The 22,653-nt window shown below is 39.5% G+C and overlaps 1 protein-coding gene across 19 annotated transcripts in view; it reads left to right on the forward strand.

Annotated features, from left to right (window-relative positions):
- Positions 1 to 22,653, forward strand: part of Ttc6 (tetratricopeptide repeat domain 6) — a 231,116-nt gene that overhangs the window by 190,239 nt on the left and 18,224 nt on the right. For 13 of the 19 annotated variants that reach the window (XM_063262645.1, XM_063262644.1, XM_063262650.1 and 10 more), the window contains 6 exons: positions 2,367 to 2,527; positions 6,796 to 6,930; positions 9,024 to 9,173; positions 16,722 to 16,862; positions 17,977 to 18,090; positions 22,418 to 22,537. In XM_063262645.1, the coding sequence (XP_063118715.1) occupies positions 2,367 to 2,527; positions 6,796 to 6,930; positions 9,024 to 9,173; positions 16,722 to 16,862; positions 17,977 to 18,090; positions 22,418 to 22,537 (821 nt within the window). Of the gene's footprint in view, positions 1 to 2,366; positions 2,528 to 6,795; positions 6,931 to 9,023; positions 9,174 to 16,721; positions 16,863 to 17,976; positions 18,091 to 22,417; positions 22,538 to 22,653 lie in introns of those variants that run through there. The other 6 variants (XM_039113206.2, XM_039113209.2, XM_063262647.1 and 3 more) reach the window with 5 other exon arrangements.

The raw sequence follows: 22,653 nt of genomic DNA on the forward strand, positions 1-22,653 counted from the left end.
TCTTCCTGTATCTGTTGAGGCCTGTTTTGTGACCAATTATATGGTCAATTTTGAAGAAGATTCCATGAGGTGCTGAGAAGAAGGTACCTCTGATTTAGGATGGAAATATCTGTTAAATCAATTTGGTTCATAACTTCTGTTAGTTTCTCTACGTCTCTGTTTAATTTCTGTTTCCATGATCTGTCCATTGATGAGAGTGGGGTGTTTAAATCTTCTACTATTATTGTGTGAGGTGCAATGTGTGCTTTGAGCTTTAGTAAGGTTTCTTTTATGGATGTAGGTGCCCTTGCATTTGGACCATAGATATTTCGAAGTGAGAGTTCATCTAGGTGGATTTTTCCTTTGATGAATATGAAGTGTCCTTCCTTATCTTTTTTAATGTCTTTTGGTTGAAAGTCAATTTTATTTGATATTAGAATGGCAATCCAGCTTGTTTCTTCGGGCCATTTGCTTGGAAATTTCTTTCCAGTCATTTCCTCTGAGATAGTGTCTGTCTTTGTCTCTGAGGTGTGTTTCCTGCATGCAGCAAAATGCTGGGTCCTCTTTACGTATCTATTCTGTTAGTCTATGTCTTTTTATTGGGGAATCGAGTCCATTGATGTTGAGAGATATTAAGGAATAGTGATTGTAACTTCCTGTTATTTTCGTTGTTAGAGGTGGAATTTATGTTTGTCTCTCTTTTGGTTTCATTGCAAGGAAATTATATTCTTGCTTTCGGTATGGTATAGTTTCTCTCCTTGTGTTGGAGTTTTCCATCTATTATCCTTTGTAGCACTGAATTTGTAGAAAGATATTGCATAAATTTGATTTTGTCATGGAATATCTTGGTTTCTCCGTCTATGTTAATTGAGAGTTTTGCAGTAACTTGGACTGGCATTTGTGTTCTCTAGGGTCTGTATGACATCTGTCTAGGATCTTCTGACTTTGATAGTCTCTGGTGAGAAGTCTGGTGTAATTCTTACAAGTCTGCCTTTATATGTCACTTGACTTTTTTCCCTTACTGCTTTTAATATTCTTTCTTTGTTTTGTGCATTTGGTGTTTTAACTATTATGTGGTGGGAGGAATTTCTCTTCTGGTCCAATCTATTTGGAGTTCTGTAGGCTTCTTGTATATTTATGGGCATCTCTTTCCTTAGGTTAGGGAAGTTTTCTTCTATAATTTTGTTGAATTTATTTACTGTCCCCTTAATTTGAGAGTCTTCACTTTCTTCTATCCCTATTATCTTTAGGTTTGATCTTCTCATTGTGTCCTGAATTTCCTGTATGTTTTGGGCTAGGTGTTTTTTGCATTTTACATTATCTTTGACAGTTGTGTCGATGTTTTCTATGGTATCTTCTGCCCCTGAGATTCTCTCTTCTATCTCTTGTATTCTGTTGGTGATGCTTGTATCTGTGGCTACGTGTCTCTTCCTTATGTTTTTTATATCTAGTGTTGTCTCCTTTTGTGCTTTCTTTATTGTTTCTATTTCCATTTTCAATTCCTTCACCTGTTTGGTTGTATTTTCCTGTAATTCTTTCAGGGATTTTTGTGTTTCCTCTTTAAGGGCTTCTACTTGTTTACTTGTGTTTTCCTGCATTTCTCTAAAGGAGTTGTTTATGTCTTTCTTAAAGTCCTCCATCACTATCAAAAAATGTGGTTTCAAATCTAAGTCTTGCTGTTCTGGTGTGTTTAGATATACAGCATTTTCTTTGGTGGGAGAACTGGGCTCTGATGATGCCAAGTAATCTTGGTTTCTGTTGCTTAGGTTCCTGAGCTTGACTGTAACCATTGGGTTGTCTCTGGTGTTTGCTTGTCTTGCTGTTTCTGAGAGTGACTTGGCCCTGCTGTAGGCCTCTGTTTCAGCACTCCTGTAGAACTGTTTTCTTGTTTTCTTTCAGCCTTTTCTGAGAATAGGTGCTCTGCTCTCAGCTGTGGCAGCACTCCTGGTGACTGTCTTCCAGCTCTAGGGGCCTGCAGGAATTAAACGGTCCTGCCCCTGATTGCTCGTGTAGGTCCTTGCACCCAGCAGGCACAGTTGGCACTATGGGATTCTCTCTTGAGTTTGGACTGTGGGAAGAGGGTAGTCTCCTCTGACTTCTCAGGAGTGTCCACACTTCTGAGGGTCCAACTCTCTCCCCCACAGGATTTGGGTGCAGGGAGCTGTTTGGCCAGTTCAGTTCGGTCCTGGGTACAGACCAGAACCGTGGGTACTGGCGGCTGTCTGTTCCTATATCCCTGTGTCCAGAGGCACTGTGCAGTTTCCCCTTGGACCAGAGATGTGGGCAGAGGTGTCCAGAGGGTGCAGTCTTTCCTGGTGTATCAGGATGTCTGCACTCCTGTGTGGTCAGCTCTCTTCTCCAACCAGTAATCTTTCCTTTGCTTTCAGGTGTCATCGAGCTGTCCCCAATACAGGAAGCACTCATTTATTCATTTTGTGAAAACCATGACAAGGCCATTCATGTCTTGGAAGGGGTCATAGCCAATAAACCAGATATCTCTACTTACGCACTCTTGGCAAAAGCCCAAATGAAGGCCAAGAGAATAAAGGTGAAAAATCGGCCAATAGATGGATTGATGTTAATTAAACTTTGCAATGGAATTCATGAATTATACGTAAGGGTGGTATCCTAGTTACAGTTTTATTGCTGTGAAGAGACACCGTGACCAAGGGAACTCTTATAAAGAGAACATTTAATTGAGACTGGCTTATAGTTTCAGAGGTTTATTCCATTATCATCACGGTGGGATGCATGACAACATACAGACATGGTGTTGGAAAAGGAGCTTAGAGTTCTATATCTTGAATGGTCAGCAGTACAATGTGACTGTGTGCCATATTGGGCATAGTTCAGGCATAGGAGACCTCAAAGCCCACCTGCACAATGACACACCCACTCCAACAAGGCCGTACTTCATGATAGTGCCATTCCCTATGGCTCAAGCATTCAAACACATGAGCCAAGGAAGCCATACCTCTTCAAACCACCACAGATTACATTTAAATATTTTAAAAATGATAACATTTATTTATGAATTATTCACATACTAGTGACTGTATCTGTACTTATTCTGCTATACATTGATTTTTCTGTTAACCAATGTATTGGATTCATTCCTCCCTCCCTCCCTCTCTTTCTTTCTTGTTAAAATAGAACTCCTCAAAATAGGTTTTTGCACATCCTGTTTCAGGATGTAGTCTTGGGAGTGGACTGCTGGCCTGTGAATCTGTTTTCTAATGTTATGTCAGGTTATTCTTCTACTTTGACAGTGCCATCTCCAGGAACTGGATTTTCCAAGCTTTTGTTTTTGACAGTCTTGTGGACAGGAACTGATGCCTTCGGTGCTCAGTCCATGCCTCTGGCTTGAGTGTCAGGATAAGTATCATTCATTCTATGTCTGTCAGTCAATTGTACTTTCTGCTCTGTCAGTTTCTTGCACTTCCCTTTGTTATCTTCTTCTTACTGCTTTATGTGTTTTAAAAAACAGTTCTCTGTACTGACCCTTGTCCATGTGCTATGTCATCTCAGCATTTGTGGCTTGTTCTCCTGTACCTTTGGATAAACAGTCATCCTTGGTGAGTTTGGGTATATCTACTTTTGGAGTTACTTTTAGGTGATTAGTTTTTGTTTGTGCTTTTTTTTAAAATCTTTTTTTAATTAAAAATTTTTTTTACTCATTCATTTTATATCCTGCTCACTGTCCCTCCTCCTGGTCACCCCCTCCCACAATCTTTCCCCTATCCCCCCTCCCCTTATCTTCTGAGAGGATGGAGCCTCCCCCCCCCATATCTTCCCTTACCCTGGCACTTCAAGTCTTTTTGAGACTAGGATCTTCCTCTCCCATTGAGGCCAGACAAGACAGTCCAGCTAGAAGAACATATCCCACACACAGCTTTTGGGATGGCCACCATTATAGTTCTTCAGGACTCACATGAAGACTAAGCTGCACATCTGCTATGTATGTGTGGGGAGGCCTAGGTGTAGTTGGTATATATTCTTTAGTTGGTGGTTAAACTCTGAGATCCCCAAGGATCCAGGATATTTGCTTCTGTTGGCCTTCTGTGGAGTTTGTATCCCCTTCAGGGCTGCAATTCTTTCTTTATCCTTCCATAAGACTTTTCAGATTCTATACACTGTTTGGCTGAAGGTATCTGTATCTGTCCGAGTCAGCTGCTAGGTGGTGCCTCTCAGAAGACAGCATGCTTCTGTCTGCCGGCATAACAGAGTGCCATTAATAGTGTCAGGAATTGGTGCTTGCCCATGGGAAGTCTCAAGTTGGACTGGTTATTTGTTGGCATTCCCCAGTCTCTGCTCCATTTTCATGCCTGTATTCCTTGTACACAGGATTAGTTTGGGGTTGAAAGTTTTGTGAATGGGTTGGTGACTCTGTTGCTGCACTGGGGTTCCTGTCTGGCTACAGGAGGTAGCCTCTTCAGGTTCCATATCCTGAATGTAATGAGTCACAGCTAAGCTCACCCCCATTAGTTCTTGGGTGCCTCCCTTATCTTAGTTCTCTGTCTTGTCCTGGAAATGCCTCCTGCCTCCTCACCCTGGTCTGTTGTAGATTTCCATACATTTTTTCATGGCTACCTAGCCATTTTTCTTGTGCTTCCCAATGACTGATCTTGAATTCCCAATTCTTTTCCCCATCCCCCTCCCTCTCAGTTCCCTCCCTCCATCTACCTCTTATAACCATTTTATTCCCCCCTCTATGTGAGATTCAAGCTTTCTCACTTGGACCTTCCTTCTTGTACTTTTTCTATGATGAGCTTTAAAAAGGTTACTAAAATTTAAAAATTCAAATTAACATACATAAAACATAAGATACATACATATTAGTGGACATCATGTAATATTTTGATTCAGCTGTACACTGCATAATGTTTAAATGATAAACATGGTATGTTGTCTAACATTTGTCATTGAAATAAAATCGTGCCTCTCTGTTTTTGCCACTTTGTTTCTTCTTCAATTAATAACCTTTATTTTAATCATTAAAGCTATCAAATCTTGGACTAATTTTCTTCACTTCCTCACTTGACACCAGATAAATGTGGCATCTATCTTCTTGTGGCAGACATAATGCATGCCCAACGTACAAACTGTGCCATTCTGGGACTGTAGTGTAGGTGGAATCTGTCACTTGCTCTGACTAGTAGACCACAGCAAAGGTGATGGAATGCCACATGGCCCATAATTATGTTACATTTCATAATGTTTGTGAATAGAATCCTGGAGAGACACTGTCCTGCTAGCCTTGATGAAGCAAAGAGCTGTACTAGCTAGTAACTGACTATGGGGATGGTCCCAAGGCAGGAGATGCTATGGGCTATAGAATTTCAGGATCTCCCAACCACAACTCAATACTCTGCCATGTAGTCCTAGGGAAATAAAAAGTTTTCAACAACCTCAATGGTCTTGGAAGAAGAGACTTCTGTATTTGAGCTATCAGATGGCAATAACACCCAACTAGTACTTTTGGCCTAGGGCACATAAAAGACTCAGTTAATCTATGCACAGCCCTCTCACTGTGAAAACATTACAAATGTATGCTGGTTCAAAGGCACTATGTTTCCTTTTAAGAAATATGAAAATAATACAAATTTTATCATCTGGGATTCTATTATTATTGTAACATGGGGCAACAGCTTTAAACTAAGCAGTGATGTAGATCTTGAAAGATATTTAAGACTATGCTTTGTAAAATGTAACGAAGTCAGAGGACTTCCAGAAGTTTTTGAGTGGTGCTCTTTAGGGGATTATAGCAGGAGCTAAACTACAGCAGAAATATCATGGAAAAATGAGTGGGTGTGGCCTTGTCTAATGGAGGGAATGAATGCCTACAGAATAAATGAAAGGTCTTCAAGGTTCTCAAGAACATTATTTCTCCAGAAACCAGTATAGAAATAGTGATGGAGATAGAGAGACAGATAGAGATAGGGAGACAGACAGATAGGTAGAGGTAGATATACAAGAGATAGAGATACAGAGATAAAGAGACAGAGTTACAGAGACAGAGAGAGAAAGATGGAGACAGAAGGATGAATCTCCATGCTGCTCTGTGTCAGGTATAGAGAACTGCGGGAGTTCTGTGCTGATGGCTGGATGTTGAGATGACTTGGGAGTACGTAGGAAATGCTGAAGAGGAGTCATGAAGACAGCATATTTAAGTTAGTAAATCCCATAACTGCTTTACCAATTCACTCCCGTTTATAAATCAGGATAGCGACAATGTTTAAACCTGACGTTTATATGCATATGATAGTTTGCCAATCAGTAAATAACATTTGGAAAGTTAAGCTTTTTCATTAATGTGTTTCAACTATTTCTACTAAATTTATGTGGGTAATATTTGATAAAAACATTTTTTCTAGACCTAGCTGAACCCCATTAAGAGTAAAACACACAAAAGGGGTGATTCAAATGGTATCGAGTATCATCAATACTTCTATTACCTAATAACTTTCTAGTACTCCATTCAGAGAAATAGCAAGGTAATTATTAGTAAAGAGCCTACATGTTCAAGTCTGGTGTTTGAATTCAGAAGTTCTAGTTACAGAAATCCATACATGGAAACACACCTCAGACCTGATAGCCCCTGGGGGAGAACTTGCTGGGTTCATCCTCTGGGGGACAGGTCCTCCAGTTATATAAGGACGACATTTGTGACCTTACCAGATCTGTGTGCATTTGTATGACACGAGAGCAGAGTTTTTGTGGGCTCAAGTTTTCTTTGCTTTTGAGGTTATGATGTTGAACAAGTAACCAGTAGAAAGCCATCTGCTTCGTCCCTTATCTTTGCTTTTATTCTTATAGGAATCTGTGAGACTATTTAAGAAGGCATTGGAACTGTATACATTTTCTGACAAAGGACCAGCTGCCACTAGTGTTTCAGCAGATTGTCTGTATAACTTGGGTCTTTGTTACATGGAGGAAGGCAATTTTCAAATGGTATCTGCGTGTTTAGCTTTTTTTCTTTGTAATTCTCTTGTACCTTACATCCCCACTGTAATTTCCCCTCCCTCTTCTCCTCTCAGCACCTCTCCTCTCTCCCCAAGATCCACTCCTCCAGTTCCCTTCAGAAAAGAGCAGGCCTCCCAGGAATAGCAACCAATCATAGCATATCAAGTTGCAGTAAGACAAGACATAAACCCTTATATCAAAGCTAGACAAGGCAACCTAGTAGTAAGAAAAGGGCCCCCAAAGCAGACAAAAGAATCAGAGGCAGACCCCACTCCTACTGTTGGGAGTCCTTCAAGAACACCAAGCTGCACAACCATAATGTGTATGCAGAGGACCTAGCTCAGACCCATATAGGGTCTGTCTTGCTTCAGTCTCTGTGAGCTTCTATAGTCCCTGCTTAGTTGATTCTGTGAGCCACATCCTGAATGAGGTAACCTAGTAAAACCAACATGGTATGTATTCACCTACAAGTGGATATTAGCTATTAAGTAAAGGATGACCATGCTCCAATCTACAGACTTATCGAGGCTAAGTAACAAGGAGGCGGGACACAGTCTACTAGGGAAGGGGAAATAAAATAAATTTTTCAGGTGGGGATGGAAATGGGTGGGATCAGGCAGGGTGGGGTGGTGGGAGGGATGTAAGGAGAGAATACTGGGAGATGACTGGAATCGGGGGACATTTGGTAGGCAATGTAGAAACAGTGTACTGGAAACTCCCTGGAATCTACAAGAGTGACCCCAGCAAAGTCTGCTAGCACTGAGGGATATGGAGCCTGAACTGGCCTATAACCAGGGCAGACTCCTAGCAGCAGGACTAGGATATCAATCCAGACACAAAACCTTCAACCTACAGTCTGTCCTGACTGCCAAGATTTGCTGGGGTTATGGTGACACAGAACTTGTAGAAGTGGCCAACCAATGACTGATTCAGCTTGAGGCCCATGCCATAAGAGAGAGCCCACACCTGACTCTGCCTGGATGGTCAAGACTCAAAGGCAGGACAATCTATAGACACAGGGATAGACTCAAACAGGACTGTAAAAAAAAAGTAATTGAAATGATTCCTAATGCTATTCTGCTGTACTCCTAGATTTGTGCCTAGCCAAGTTGTCATCAGAAGGGCACCATTCAGCAACTAAGGAAGTAGTTGTAGAGATCCACAGCCAAACACTAGATGGAACCAGGGAAACCCTTTGCCCATCCCAACAGAAGAAAGGGAGGAAGGGACGTAGGAGCCAATGGTGTCTGTGTGTTTAGGAGCAGAGATTATTTGGAGCTCCAAATTGGTTGCTTGCATTGGGTTCTGCTTCTGAATACGACCCTCAGAGATACAAGGCGTGAACTGACCAAAACTACTTCTAAAGCTTAGCTTGTAACAGGCAGCCTGCATTCCTGTTTCCATGAATTGTTTTAAATTAAATATCAGCACATCTTATTTGATGCTAATTTGTCGGTAATATTTTTAAGATAAAACATACTTCTCATCAAATAATAAGTCTAACTGTAGGAAATTATTGTAGCAAAAGCAATATCATCTCACAAACTTGATTTATTAAATTGGAAGCAGTTAAACTGAGTGTTTCATTGTGCTGTAGATGAAATGGTTAATGATTAAAACATTCTTTGACTTTCCTTCTTGATAACTGACGAATTCAAATCAGATTTAAATTGGTTAAGATGACTACATACATTGGAGAATCTTTTTATCCTGAAATTTAATAATTATGTGTCTGCTATAGTTCTTGGACAGTAATGGAGAACTGAATGCTGTTGCCTGTGGTTTCTGTAAATTAATGAAATCCAAAGTATAATGATTGAAACTAAACTTGAAAGTACTGATGTTTACCAACATGGATTATGTAGATATTTGTCTGAAAATAATGAGACTTTTAATTATAAGTCTGACTTATTTCTAAAGATTATACTTGTTTGTTCCACAAGGTTCTTTAGGAGAATTAATTTTAAATATCCCCCCCCAAACAATTCAAGTGAAGCTTTTCAATAAGAGTACCACACCTTGTTAATCTAAATTCATGTATTCTGTCAGTAAGTGCATGTGCATAAACATTATTCTTCCAGGCCTATGAATCTTTTACAAAAGCTGTGAGAGCAAATCCTGATTTTGCAGAAGCCTTTTATCATCGGGGACTTTGTAAAGTAAAACTCAACAAGCAACACTCAATTCTGGACTTCAATCGGGCACTTACCCTAAATCCCGAACATTACCAGGTAATTAAAGAAAGGATATCAGTAATTTGGAGGACATGTTAGTTTGGGTGAAACTATTGAATAGTTTATATGTATTTTCTAATAAAAGCAGTTGGTTCTGTCTCTGTCTTTATCTTTCTCCCCCATCCTTCCCTCTCTCTTTCTCCTGTTCTCCCTCTTTATATTATGTTGCAGGGAATGGTCTTGAACTCATGATATGATATTTCTGTCTCTTCCTTTCAAAAGTAGAGATTACAGAGACACATTATCATATCTGACACTAATTAAGTCAGTATTTTTTATTTTATTTCATATTTTTTATTTGCATTTCAAATGTTATGCCATTTATCGGTGACCAAGAGATAAGCCCCCTATCCTTTTCCCTTCCCCTTTTTCTATAAGGGTGTTCTCCTCCTGATCTGTACTCCTATCTACCCACCCCACCACGAAGTTCCCCTACACTGTGGTTCCAGCCTTGGCAGAACCAAGGACTTTTCCTTCCATTGGTGCCCAACAAGGCCATCCTCTGCTACATATGCAGCTGGAGCCAACGGTCAGTCCATGTATAGTCATTGGGTAGTGGTTTAGTCCCTGGGAGCTCTGGTTGGTTGGCATTGCTATTCTTATGGGGTTGCAAGCTCCTCCAGCTCTTTCAATTCTTTCTCTAATTCCGCCAATGGGGATCCTGTTCTCAGTTCAATGGTTTGCTGCTAGTATTCACCTCTATATTTGACATGCTCTGGATGTGCCACTCAGGAGATAGCTACATCCGGAAACTGTCAGCATGCAGTTCTTAACTTCATCAGTCTTATCTAGTTTTGGTGGCTATCTATATATATATTGACTGTATACCAATGTGGAGCAGGCACTGAATGTCTGTTCCTTCAGTCTCTGCTCCAAACTTTGCTTCCATATCATCACCTATGAATGTTTTTGTTCTCCCCTTAAGAAGGAGTGAAGCATCCACACTTTGGTCGTCCTTCTTCTTGAGCTTCATGTGGTCTGTGAATTGTATACAAGCTTTTGGGCTAATATCCACGTACCAGTAAATGCATACCATGTGTGTTTTTCTGTGATTGGGTTACCACACTAAGGATGATATTTTCTAGTTCAATCCATTAAACTACGAATTTCATGAAGTCATTGTTTTTGATAGCTGAGTAATATTCCATTGTATAGATGTGCCACATTTTCTGTATCCATTCCTCTGTTGAAGGGCATCTGGGTTATTTCCAGCTTTGGGCTATTATAAATAAGGTTGCTGTGAACATAGCTGAACATGTGTCTTTGTTGTATATTGGAGCATCTTTTGGGTATATGACCAGGAGAGGTGTAGCTGAGTCTTCAGGTAGTGGAATGTCCAATTTTCTGAGGAACCTCCAGACTGATTTCCAGAATGGTTGTACCAGTCTGCAATCCCACCAACAATGGAGAAGTGTTCTTCTTTATCTACATCCTCGCCAGCATCTGCTGTCACCTGAGTTTTTTATCTTAGTCATTCTGACTGATGTTAGGTAGAATCTCAGGGTTGTTTTGATTTGCATTTCCCTGATGACTAAGGATGTTGAGCATTTCTTTAGGTACTTCTCAGACATTCGATACTTATCAGATGAAAATTCTTTGTTTAGCTCTGTACCCCATTTTTAATAGGGTGATTTGGCTCTCTGGAGTCTAACTTCTTGAGTTCTTTGTATATTTTAGAAATTAGCCCTCTATTGGATGTAGGATTGATAAAGATGTTTTCCCAATCTGTTGGTTGCCATTTTGTCCTAATCACAATGTCCTTTGCCTTACAGAGTCTTTGCAGTTTTATTAGGTCCCATATGTCGATTCTTGATCTTAGAGCATAAGCCATTGGTGTTTTGTTGAGGAAAATTTCCCCAGTGCCTATGTGTTCGAGACTCTTCCCCACTTTTTCTTCTATTAGTTTGAGTGTATCTGGTTTGATGTGGAGGTCCTTGATCCCCACTTGGACTTAAGCTTTGTACAGGGTGATAAGAATGGATCGATTTGCATTACTCTACATGCTGACCTCCAGTTGAACCAGCACCATTTGTTGAAAATGCTATCATTCTTCCATTGGATGATTTTAGCTCCTTTGTCAAGTATCAAGTGACTATAGGTCTGTGGGTTCATTTCTGGGTCTTCAGTTCTATTTCACTGATCTATCTGCCTGTCTCTGTTCAAATTCCATACATTTTTTTTTATCACTATTGCTCTGTAATACTCCTTGAGTTCAGGGATAGCGATTCCTCTAGAAGTCCTTTTATTGTTGAGGATAATTTTAGCTATCCTGGATTTTTTTTTGTTATTCCAAATGAATTTGCAAATTGTTCTGCCTAACTCTCTGAAGAATTGGATTGGGATTTTGATGGGGATTGCATTCCAATCTGTAGATCGCTTTTGGTAAAATGGCTATTTTTACTATATTAATCCTGCTAATCCGTGAGAATGGGAGATCTTTCCATCTTCTAAGATCTTCATTTTCTTTCTTCAGGGACTTGAAGTTCTTGTCATACAGATCTTTCACTTGCTTGATTAAAGTCACACCAAGGTATTTTGTATTATTTGGGACTATTGTGAAGGGTGTTGCTTCCCTAATTTCTTTCTGGGCTTGTTTCTCTTTTGTGTAGAGGAAGGCTACTGATTTGTTTGAGTTAATTTTATACCCAGCCACTTTGCTGGGTATAAAATTTTTTTTATCAGCTTTAGTAGTCCTCTGGTGGAACTTTTGGGGTCACTTAAGTATACTATCATGTCATCCACAAATAGTGAGATTTTGACTTCTTCATTTTCAATCCGTATCCCTTTGATCTCCTTTTGTTGTCCGATTGCTCTGGCTAGGACTTTGAGAACTATATTGAATAAGTAGGGAGAGAGTGGGCAGCCTTGTCTAGTCCCTGATTTTAGTGGGATTGCTTCAAGTTTCTTTCCGTTTAGTTTAATATTAGCTACTGGTTTGCTGTATATAGCTTTTACTATGTTTAGGTATGGGTCTTGAATTCCTGATCTTTCCAGGACTTTTATCATGAAGGAGTGTTGAATTTGTCAAATGCTTTCTCAGCATTTTATGAAATGATCATGTGTTTTTCTCTTTGAGTTTGTTTATATAGTAGATTACATCGATGGATTTCCATATATTGAACCATCCCTGCATCCCTGGGATAAAGCCTACTTGATCATGATGGATGCTCATCTTGATGTGTTCTTGAATTCGGTTTATGATAATTTTATTGAGTATTTTTGCATCAATATTCATAAGGGAAATTGATCTGAAGTTCTCTTTTTTTGTTGGGTCTTTGTGTGGTGTAGGTATAAGCATAATTGTGGCTTCATAGAAGGAATTCGGTAGTGCTCAATCTGTTTCTATTTTGTGGAATTGTTTGGACAGTATTGGTATGAGGTCTTCTATGAAGGTCTGATAGAATTCTGGACTGAACCCATCTAATCCTGGACTCTTTTTGTTTGGGAGACTTTTAATAAGTTTATGGGGTTGTTTAGTTGGTTTATCTGTTCCTGATTTAACTTTGGTATCTGGCATTTGTCTAGAAAATTGTCCATTTCATCCAGATTTTCAAGTTTTGTTGAGTATATGCTTTTGTAGTAGGATCTGATGATTTTTTGAATTTCCTCAGATTCTGTTGTTATGTCTTCCTTTTCATTTCTAATTTTGTTAATCTGGATACTGTTTCTGTGCCCTCTGGTTAGTCTGGGTAAGGGTTTATCTAACTTGTTGATTTTCTTAAAGAACTATCTCCTGGTTTTGTTGATTCTTTGTATAGAACTTTTTTGTCTCTACTTAGTTGATTTCAGCCCTGATTATTTCCTGCGTTCTACTCCTCTAGCGTTTATTTGCTCCGTTTTGTTCTAGAACTTTTAGGTGTGCTGTCAAGTGGCTAATGTATGCTCTCTCCTTTTTCTTTTTTGAGTTACTCAGAGCTATGATTTTTCCTCTTAGCATTGCTTTCATTGTGTCCTGTAAATTTGGGTATGTTGTGCCTTCATTTTCATTAAATTCGGAAACGTCTTTAATTTCTTTCTTTATTTCTTCCTTGGCCAAGTTATTATGAGTGGAGCGTTGTTCAACTTCCACGTATGTGTGGGCTTTCTGTTGTTTTTGTTGTTATTGAAGACCAGCCTTAGTCTGTGGTGATCTGATAGGATGCACAGGATTATTTCAGTCTTGTTGTATCTGTTGAGACCTGTTTTGTGAATGATTACATGGTCAATTTTGGAGAATGTACCATGAGGTGCTGAGAAGAAGGTATATTCTTTTGTTTCAGGATGAAATGTTCTATAAATATTTGTTAAATCCATTTGGTTCATAACTTCTGTTAGTTTCTCTATGTCTTTGTTTAATTTCTGTTTCTATGATCTGTCCATTGATTAAAGTGAGGTGTTGAAATCTCCTACTACTATGTGAGATGCAATGTGTGCTTTGAGCTTTAGTAAGGTTTCTTTTATGGGTGTAGATACCCTTGTATTTGGAGCATAGATATTTAGGATTGAGAGTTCATCTTGGTGGATTTTCCTTTTGATGAATATTAAGTGTCCTTCCTTATCTTTTTTGATAACTTTTGGTTGAAAGTAAATTTTATTCAATATTAGAATTGCTACTCCTGCTCGTTTCTTCAGACCATTTGCTCGGAAATTTGTTTTCCAGTCATTTACTCTGAGGTAGTGTCTGTCTTTGTCTCTGAAGTGTGTTTCCTGTATGCAGCAAAATGCCTCTGTATGTATCTATTCTGTTAGTCTATGTCTTTTTATTGGGGAATTGAATCCATTGATGTCAAGAGATATTAAGGAATAGCGATTGCTGCTTCCTATTATTTTTGTTGTAAGAGATGGATTTATGTTTGTGTTTTTCTCTTCTTTTGTTTTTGTTGCAAGGAGATTACTCTCTTGATTTTTCTAGGGTGTAGTTTCCCTCCTTGTGTTGGAGTTTTCCATCTACTATCCTTAGTAAGGCTGGAGTTGTAGAAAGATAGTCTGTAAATTTGGTTTTGTCATGGAATATCTTGGTTTCTCCATCTATGTTAATTGAGAGTTTTGCAGGATACAGTAACCTGGGCTGGCATTTGCATTCTCTTAGGGTCTGTATGACATCTGTCCAGGATCTTCTGGCTTTCATAGTCTCTGGCGAGAAGTCTGGTGTGATTCTGATAGGTCTGTCTTTATACGTACGTTACTTGACCTTTTTCCCTTACTGCTTTTAAAATTCTTCCTTTGTTTTGTGGATTTGGTGCTTCAACTCTTATGTGACAGGAGGAATTTCTTTTCTGGTCCCATCTATTTGGAGTTCTGTAAGCTTCTTGTATGTTTATGGGCGTCTCTCTAGGTTAGGGAAATTTTCTTCTATAATTTTGTTGAAGATATTTACTGGCCCTTTAAGTAGGGAGTCTTCACTGCCATCTATACCTACTATCCTTAGGTTTCATCTTCTCACTGTGTCCTGGATTTCTGGGATGTTTCAGGCTAGAAGATGTTTGCATTTTACATTATCTTTGATGGTTATATCGATGTTTTCTATAGTATCTTCTGCCCCTGAGATTTCTCTTCTATCTTTTTCCTGTTTGTGATGCTTGCATCTACAACTTCTGATCTCTTCCCTAGGTTTTCTATCTCCAGGGTTGTTTCCGTTTGTGCTTTCTTTATTGTTTCTATTTCCATTTTAAATTCTGGATGGTTTTGTTCAATTCCTTCACCTGTTTGTTTGTGTTTCCCTGTTATTCTTTAAAGGATTTCCGTGTGTCCTCTTTAAGGGCTTCTACTTGTTTATTTGTGCTGTCCTGTATTCTTTAAGGGAGTTATTTATGTCCTTCTTAAAGTTCTCTACCATCATCCTGAAATGTGATTTTAAACCCAATTTTTGCTTTTCTGATGTGTTTGGATATCCAGTATTTGCTTTGGCGGGAGAACTGGGCTCTGATGATGTTATGCAGTCTTGGTTTCTGTTGCTTAGGTTCCTGTGCTTGCCTCTTGCCGTCAGGTTGTCTCTGGTATTAGCTTGTCTTGCTGTCAATACTCCTGTAGATCTGCTTTCTTTCAGCCAGATCTGGGAACAGAGAGCTGCTCCTGGGTTTGTGTGACCTGATACCTCCAGGCAGGTTGCTTGGCCCAGAAAATTTGGTCTTACCTCTGCTCTCAGATGCGTAGGTGCTCCCGGTGCTGGTTCTTGGTGCAGGCAGAAACCCACAGAGTCCTGTCCTTGACTGCTCCTAGATCCTTGTTCCCAGAGGGTACAGATTACACTAAGTGATTTCCTCTTGGATCAGGAATGTGGGCAGAAAGTAGTTGTCCTCTCTGAGTTCTCAGTAGTGTCCACACTTCGAGGCTCCAGCTCTCTCCTCCATGGTATTTGGGTGCAGGAAGCTGTGGGACTGGTTAAGTTCAGTTCTGGTCACAGGCAGAAACCAGCAGGATCCTGCTGCTGACTGCTCCTGTATTTCTCTATCCAGAGGCACTATGCAGTTTGCTCTTGGGCCAGGAATGTGAGGAGACGTGGACTGAAGTGGAAGTCTGCCCTGAGGTCTCAGTATTGTCCACAATTCTGGGCATTCAGCTTTCTCCCCCAAGAGATTTGGGTGCAGGGGGCTGTGGGATCAGTTCAGTTCAGTTCTGGGCAGAAAGCCAGAAAGCAGAAGTGTCCAGAGGACTTCTGCCTTTGTGTGTCATGAAGCCACTAGGCAGGTCTCTTGGAGCAAAAAAGTTACCTCTGCTCTCGGGTGTGTAGGAACACCTGATGACTGGCTTTCAGCTCTCGGCACAGGCAGAAACCAGCAGGTTCCTGCGGCTGACTGCTCCTATATTCCTGTATCCAGAGGCCCTATGCACTTTTGGGCCAGGAATATGAGGAGACGTGGACTGAAGTGGAAGTCTGCCCTGAGGTCTCAAGATTGTCCAAGTATATTTTGATAACCCAAATTTTTGTATTCTTTGGAATAAAAACTATTTTTAATATAAATATTACATTTGAAAAATATTTTGAGATCTGCATATATAACTATGTTAAATCCATTAATTTATTTGTTAGCAATTTTAATGATAGGCTATGAAGTTTTTTAGTTTCTTGCTTTCATAGCACATGGATTTTGACTCCTAATACATTTCAAGGATTACACAAAATTCAGTACATAAAATTTAACTAACTGGCTCTTGATTTCAAACTAAATTTGAGTTGACTAAATACTAGTATCCATTCTGAATAAATAATGGTGGTGCAGTTATGTAGGTCTTTTTTCACAGGAGCCTCACACTTGAGGAAATGTAGAGCGCGGACGTATGGTGTATAAAACTTGCTTTCTGATTGCTTAGGGAGAAATAGAGAAAACAAACACGGTGGGCCACACAGTAACAATCACTGAATCCAAGGGGGTAGCCATAAGCCTGATCCTTATTAAGCTATTTTAGTTATGCTCTATGTTTAATTTTTTAATGAAAAAAATGGGGAAAACTATATTTCAATATTGTCTTTAGGTACCATAGATTTTGTCTGAGGCTCTATATATTGTGGTAGAACTGAAGAGTGTACTAAATTGCATATCCCTGTTTTCCTCCTTCTCTAAACAGGCATATTTAAGTCGAGTAGCTTATTATGGTTTAAAGGGCAGATACTCCAAAGCCATTCTGAACTGTAATGAGGCCATCAGACTTTACCCTGAGAGTGTGCGTGCCTACATCTGCAGAGGAGTTCTGAAATACTACAACAGAGTAAGCTGTTGCAGCTGGGTTACTAAGAGGGTAGAGTGGAAGCTTCTAGGGCTGTTGAGTGCTGACTCACTTCCTGCTTTTCCTCAGCTCTTTGAAGTGAGATTATGGTATTTACATAATCTTGGTGTTTCCTGTTCTTTGGACATAATCTTTGACTATATGATACATAATACTGCAGCATAACTTATGTTTAATTACTTGATTGATGGACATTTGGGATGCTTCTATGTTTCATTATTCATTTGAAATAACGCACTTACTTTGTACTGGGAACAAATTAAGTTTAAGTTTCCTAAGTAGAAATTTCTGGGCAAAAGATTCTGATAACTGATGCTGTGTGAGATGATTTATCTCTACCTGATCATATTTTTTGACATTTCTTCATTATTACTCCATATGGAATACTTTTATCACCTAAAGCAAAGGCATATGCAAGCATTAAGTATCAACTCCGTGAAAGTTGGTGTTCACGCGATGATGTAAGATATCAGAGAAGAATGGAAGGGATGCGGAAGTGAGTGTGAATGGAGAATGTGGCCGTGTGATTGGATGATTAACAGAGGGCAGTCAGGCCTTCAGTGTTCACCAGAGGAACGTGAACACTCGTGCAATCAGTAGCATTTTCTCCAACCAATAGAGCAACACTGGTAACAATTGCTTGAGTTAATATTTCAAAATTTTATTTACTTTTAATTTTTTGTATAAATGTTTGTCCACATGTATGCTTGCGCACCATCTGTGCACAGTGCCTGTGTAGACAAGAAGAGGGTGCTGGGGTTCATGGAGCTGGATCACAACTTAACAGGCAGTTGTGAATACTCGGTGCTAGAAATTGAACCCAGTGCTCTCGGCTGCTGAGCCATTTCTCTAGCCCATAATTGCTTCACGTTAAGTTACTGACATCCTTAATTTTATTTGTAGGTGAAAGAACTCTAAGACTCCCTTCCAAGATCTTCTTAATGAGCTATGTGAAAGATTAGCTTCATAGTATTAATTTAGAAAGGAGACACATTGAATCTTCAATGCTTCAAACACCCATAGGATCGCATACTTACTTTATGACTTAACTTGCCTGTTATGACTTATCCAGCTCACACTTCCTTTCTCCTTGTAGAATTACAAGCTAGCTATTACAGATTTAACTACAGCTGTCGGCATGGACAAGAACAGTTACACAGCGTTTTACAACAGAGCCCTGTGTTATACCAAGATAAAGAAACATGAGATGGTAAGCAGCCATTTTAGTAAAGGAGAAAGTTAAAGTATTTGAGAAACAATATGCATTAAATGGTTTCTTGAATTAGACAAGAAATCAATAAGCAGTATTTTATAAGCAACATGGTGAAGCATTTGCAAGTGTGTTTAAAGCACCTGTATTTTCTTCATCTTTGCTATAGTCTTGAAAAATAATTCCTGTGGAAATACACACATGAAACTCAAGAAACCACAAAGAACCATCTCAGATGCTATTGATTTCTTTCTTAGTGCAAAATTACCTTATGCAGTTTATGTACCGTCAATTCCTTTTATGATGCTTGTATAAATATTTAAATGCCCGTATAAATTAGAATACATTCTATAAGTATCATCTGAATAAATGTGTTACTGATAACACCACTGTACAGGATTTTATAGAAGTGATCACTGGCAATCCTCTTACAACTTGGACCCAAGCTAGAGCAGGTCACAGAGGTATTTGTTGTAGAATTCTGAGACTCTATATGCAGTGAAGAGTATAATGTTTCCACCTGCAGGGGCTGTTGACAGGGATTTGCACATGTGTTTTATAGGCCTAACTATGTTTTAAAAAATATGGTGCTGCCAGCAACCACATTTCTCCATCAAACTCCTTTGTACTTTCTAATAGTCATGCCCATTGTCTCACCCTTCTCCAGTATGGTTGATTTCAGTGAGAATTAGCTCTGTGATTGTCCACCTGTAAGTTGTTTGTGTTCTGTCCCTTGCTTTTGCTTCCTCTCCCTGTATCTTCTGCTCTTTCCCTTCTCACTTCTGCCCTTTCATAGCAGGGGCATTGCTTTTGCAGACTTCACTTTCCCATTATTCTAGGCAGACACACTTCTCAGTCTCGGGGAAACTTGGTAAAGTCTACTTAAAGCATCTACAGATTTAGAAGTCACAGAGAAGACACGGGCTGAGAAACCTGTCCATGCAGAAGATTACAACATTCCTGATAGCTAGCTGGCAAGTTTGTCTTCCTCTAGAAATGTCAACAAATGCATAATTAATTTTTAAGAAGGCAATTGTTAAGATTCAAGGAGCCAATTAAAGGGTCATTTAGCAGGGACCTACAGAGCAGGTGTCTTTGAGGACATCTTACACCCTCATTTCTGCCCGAAGTTAACTCCAGGCCAACCATAGAGCACTGGGCAAGGAAGGAACTCCTGTATGTTATGTGGAAAAGCCAATTCCTGGTTAATGTAGGACATGCAAAATAACCTCAATAACCGAGACCAAAATATTGGTGATTTCCAAGGTGCCTGGACCCCAGGGCATTTCATCTGCTCATTTTACAGATAATGAAATGACAGGAGGGTGAAGTAACAGGGGAGAGAGGCACCAGAACTCATCCAAGTCGCACTGGGAATTAGATACCTGCCTTAACATTCACACATTTGTTTCTGGCTTCACAGTCCTTAGGTAGCTTTTGTGAAGCTCTCTGACTCTGGACTGGATACTATGTTATTTCAAAATGTCACCTGCTCCCCGTGTGCCCTCCTCCTCAGCATTCCTTCCATCACTGAGCTAACATGCTTATGCATTCTTTATGGATAGAGTTTCCTAAAAATCTAAGCATGGTGAATAGTTTCTTTGTTTGAAAATTTAATAACTTAAAAATCAGTCACTGTTTGTCATTTTTCAAGTACAGACACTTAACACAACAATCAAAATATGTATTTATTGAAACACAGCTGAAGAAATATAATGAAATTAAACCAACTAAAATCTCTAAAGAGATTTTTTTTCTTCATGTTTGCTGTGTTTTGCCCCCTCTGAAAAGTTACAAAAACTCTATTTGGATGAAAGTAGACATTGGAATCTATTTTAGAATTTCTGAATCAACTCTTATAGCCAGTGGGTCATGAAGTTAGACAGGAAGAGAGCAAGCTACAGGCTTGATTTCTTTCTTCAGCGCCCACAGAGGAAAATTTTATACATGTAATGATTCTATCATGCTGACTTTCAGATCTTCAGTTTCCCCCTTCAGCTGGTGTCACATAGCCTTAGAACAGCACGGTGGAATTTGACTCTACTATTCTATAATCATAAAAACAGTAGCCCTTATCTCTTACTTATGACTTATTGTATGACAAGCACCAGGCTAAATACTTATCAACACACAAGCGAGGCATTTCTAGTCTAGGCAGAAATTGAGGAAAGGTGAGAACCACTGGGATTTCCAGGGTTTTTTTTTTTTGTTTTGTTTTTGTTTTTGTTTTTGTTTTTGTTTTTTATGTAAGTGTGTGTCTATGTCTCTGGACAAGGATTAGGCAGACACATATGTAGATGATAGAAGGAAAAGAAGGAGCTTATTAAGGAAATAAAGGGCACTAGGGATAGCATTGGGTTAAGGGTAGAGAGAGGTCAAGGTTTCTATAGCTGGAAGCAGTATAGTGGAGAATTTGTACTGTGCATACCTGTTTTACAAGTGCCTTGTGAACATGTGGCAAAAGATTTTTTAGACTGGTTTCAGCCTTTATCTTATTATTTGTTGCTATTATTATTGTTAGTTGTATGAATTTCTCGCCTGCATGTAAGTCTGTGCACTATGTGCAGTGCCCACAGAAAAAGGAAAAGTTGGATTCCCTGGGGTTGGAGTTACAGATGGTCGAGAGCTGTCGCGCGGGTGCTGGGAATCGAACCAGAGTTCTCTGGAAGAGCAGCCAGTCCTTTTAACCATGAAGAGATCTCTCTGGCAGTCTGACAAGCTAGCTGATTCAGAAGTTTTAAAACAGATTACATCAGTATTTTTATATGTACATTTTGACCTCACACTCATGCCTCTAAAATATGTATGAAAAATTTAATATTCCAGGTTGGTAGCTGAGGAGACTTCAAGTTAGAAAATGTTTTTCTTAAACTCTGAATCTAGTAATAGCAACTGATGATATAAATTCAGAGAAGGCTGTGGCTCTCACATTCTCAGCCAGCTTTTAGGTTGGACATTCTGGAAAATGTCAGTAATTTCAGAATGTAGAGATCTGAGGCATCTGGATCAGGAATTCAAGACCAGTGTGCTATCAAAGCACATTCTGACCAGATAGGTACCTGGCATGACACCATCTCAAGGAACAATAATCAAAAGAAAAAAATCCATAAGAAGGAAGCACAGCAGAAAGCACCTTCAGTGCTCCCATCTCTACCACCCATGCTTAGCTTTCATGAAGTCTTTCCTCGTGTTCTGCTGCCCAATGGGTCGCTAGGGCATCCTACATTCTGAAGGTCTTTGGAAAGAATGAGTCAGAAAAGGTGTAGTCAACAGTGGAGGGGGTTCTTCAAGCATTATTAAATATTTTTATGGGCCTAGCATGATACACACACATACACACACATATATACATACATACATATATATATATATATATACACACACATATATATCTACCACAGTATATGTATAGGATTTCTAGTCATACATTATCTTTGGGCACCTGTGCCAGGAAATAGGAGACAAGAGCAGAAGAAGTTAAATTCTATTTATTTGTCTTCTTTACGTCAGCCAACACTTCAGTCATATAAGAATTGACCCTGTCTGATCAACCATGTGGCCACTTTGAACAGAATAGCCACTAAAATGATTCAGAAGAATTCATCTCCTTAACACTTACGGTAGAGGGGATATCAGTGAAGCCCTACCTGTTCAGTCAGTGGAAAACAATAAGAGTAAAGGATGCATTCTCACTAGATTAATTCTTTGAGTTTAGATAGCTTTCTTTGAAAACAATCAGTATGCTTATTGACATATGTTGAATCTCCCTGTTTCCCTCTTCAGTTTTATTGATCCCTTTCACTGGTTTCTGGTTTATTCATTTGATTAAAACTTACCAAGTTCCTGCATGTGAAGGCAGGATGCTTGTCACTGGGTTCAAGGTGGCGAAGAGATTAAACTCTTGCCTCCCGCTGTTTGGATTTCAGTGAGGAAGGCAATAAAATGCTAAAAAGAATTTAAATGTCAAACGGTGATCTCTAATTTGTATTCATGTGAATGCATTATTTGGAGAAAGTATTCATTGTCAGGGCAGGGTGGGGGGTGTCGAGTCCCTTCCTTCTATACCATGCAATGCATAGGAGTATACACATGGGTGGCAGACAGATGACATGTGTACCACAGGCACAGTGAGTACTTACTTAAAAGCAGCAGCAGACATACTGTATAGCTGAAGGGATTCTTCAAGTCTAGCATAGATGGATATGTCACACTCCAGAGGGGATTCTGAGGTCCTGCTCTGGGTGGAAGCATACTTGGCCCAGGTCAGCAGACTAAGCAAGGCTCTAAAGAGTTACACCTTGGCTATAAGTGAATGTTTTCTTTTTAGGCTTTAAGAGACTATGGAATTGTGCTGCTTCTTCAAGCTGGAGAAACCATAGCATTAAATACCTTAGTCAACCGTGGACTCATCTATACTGAACTAGAACAGTATGGCTTTGCACTAGAGGTGAGTCTTCCTGTGGATGTGGGCAAATGAGCTTTTGATCGCACGTATCCTCAATGCACTAGCGTTCATTGCTACAGAAGGCCAGTATCAATGAGCCACTGTGTTAGCGAGAATCC

The sequence above is a fragment of the Rattus norvegicus genome, chromosome 6, assembly GCF_036323735.1.
Source record: "Rattus norvegicus strain BN/NHsdMcwi chromosome 6, GRCr8, whole genome shotgun sequence".
Lineage (NCBI taxonomy): Eukaryota > Metazoa > Chordata > Mammalia > Rodentia > Muridae > Rattus > Rattus norvegicus.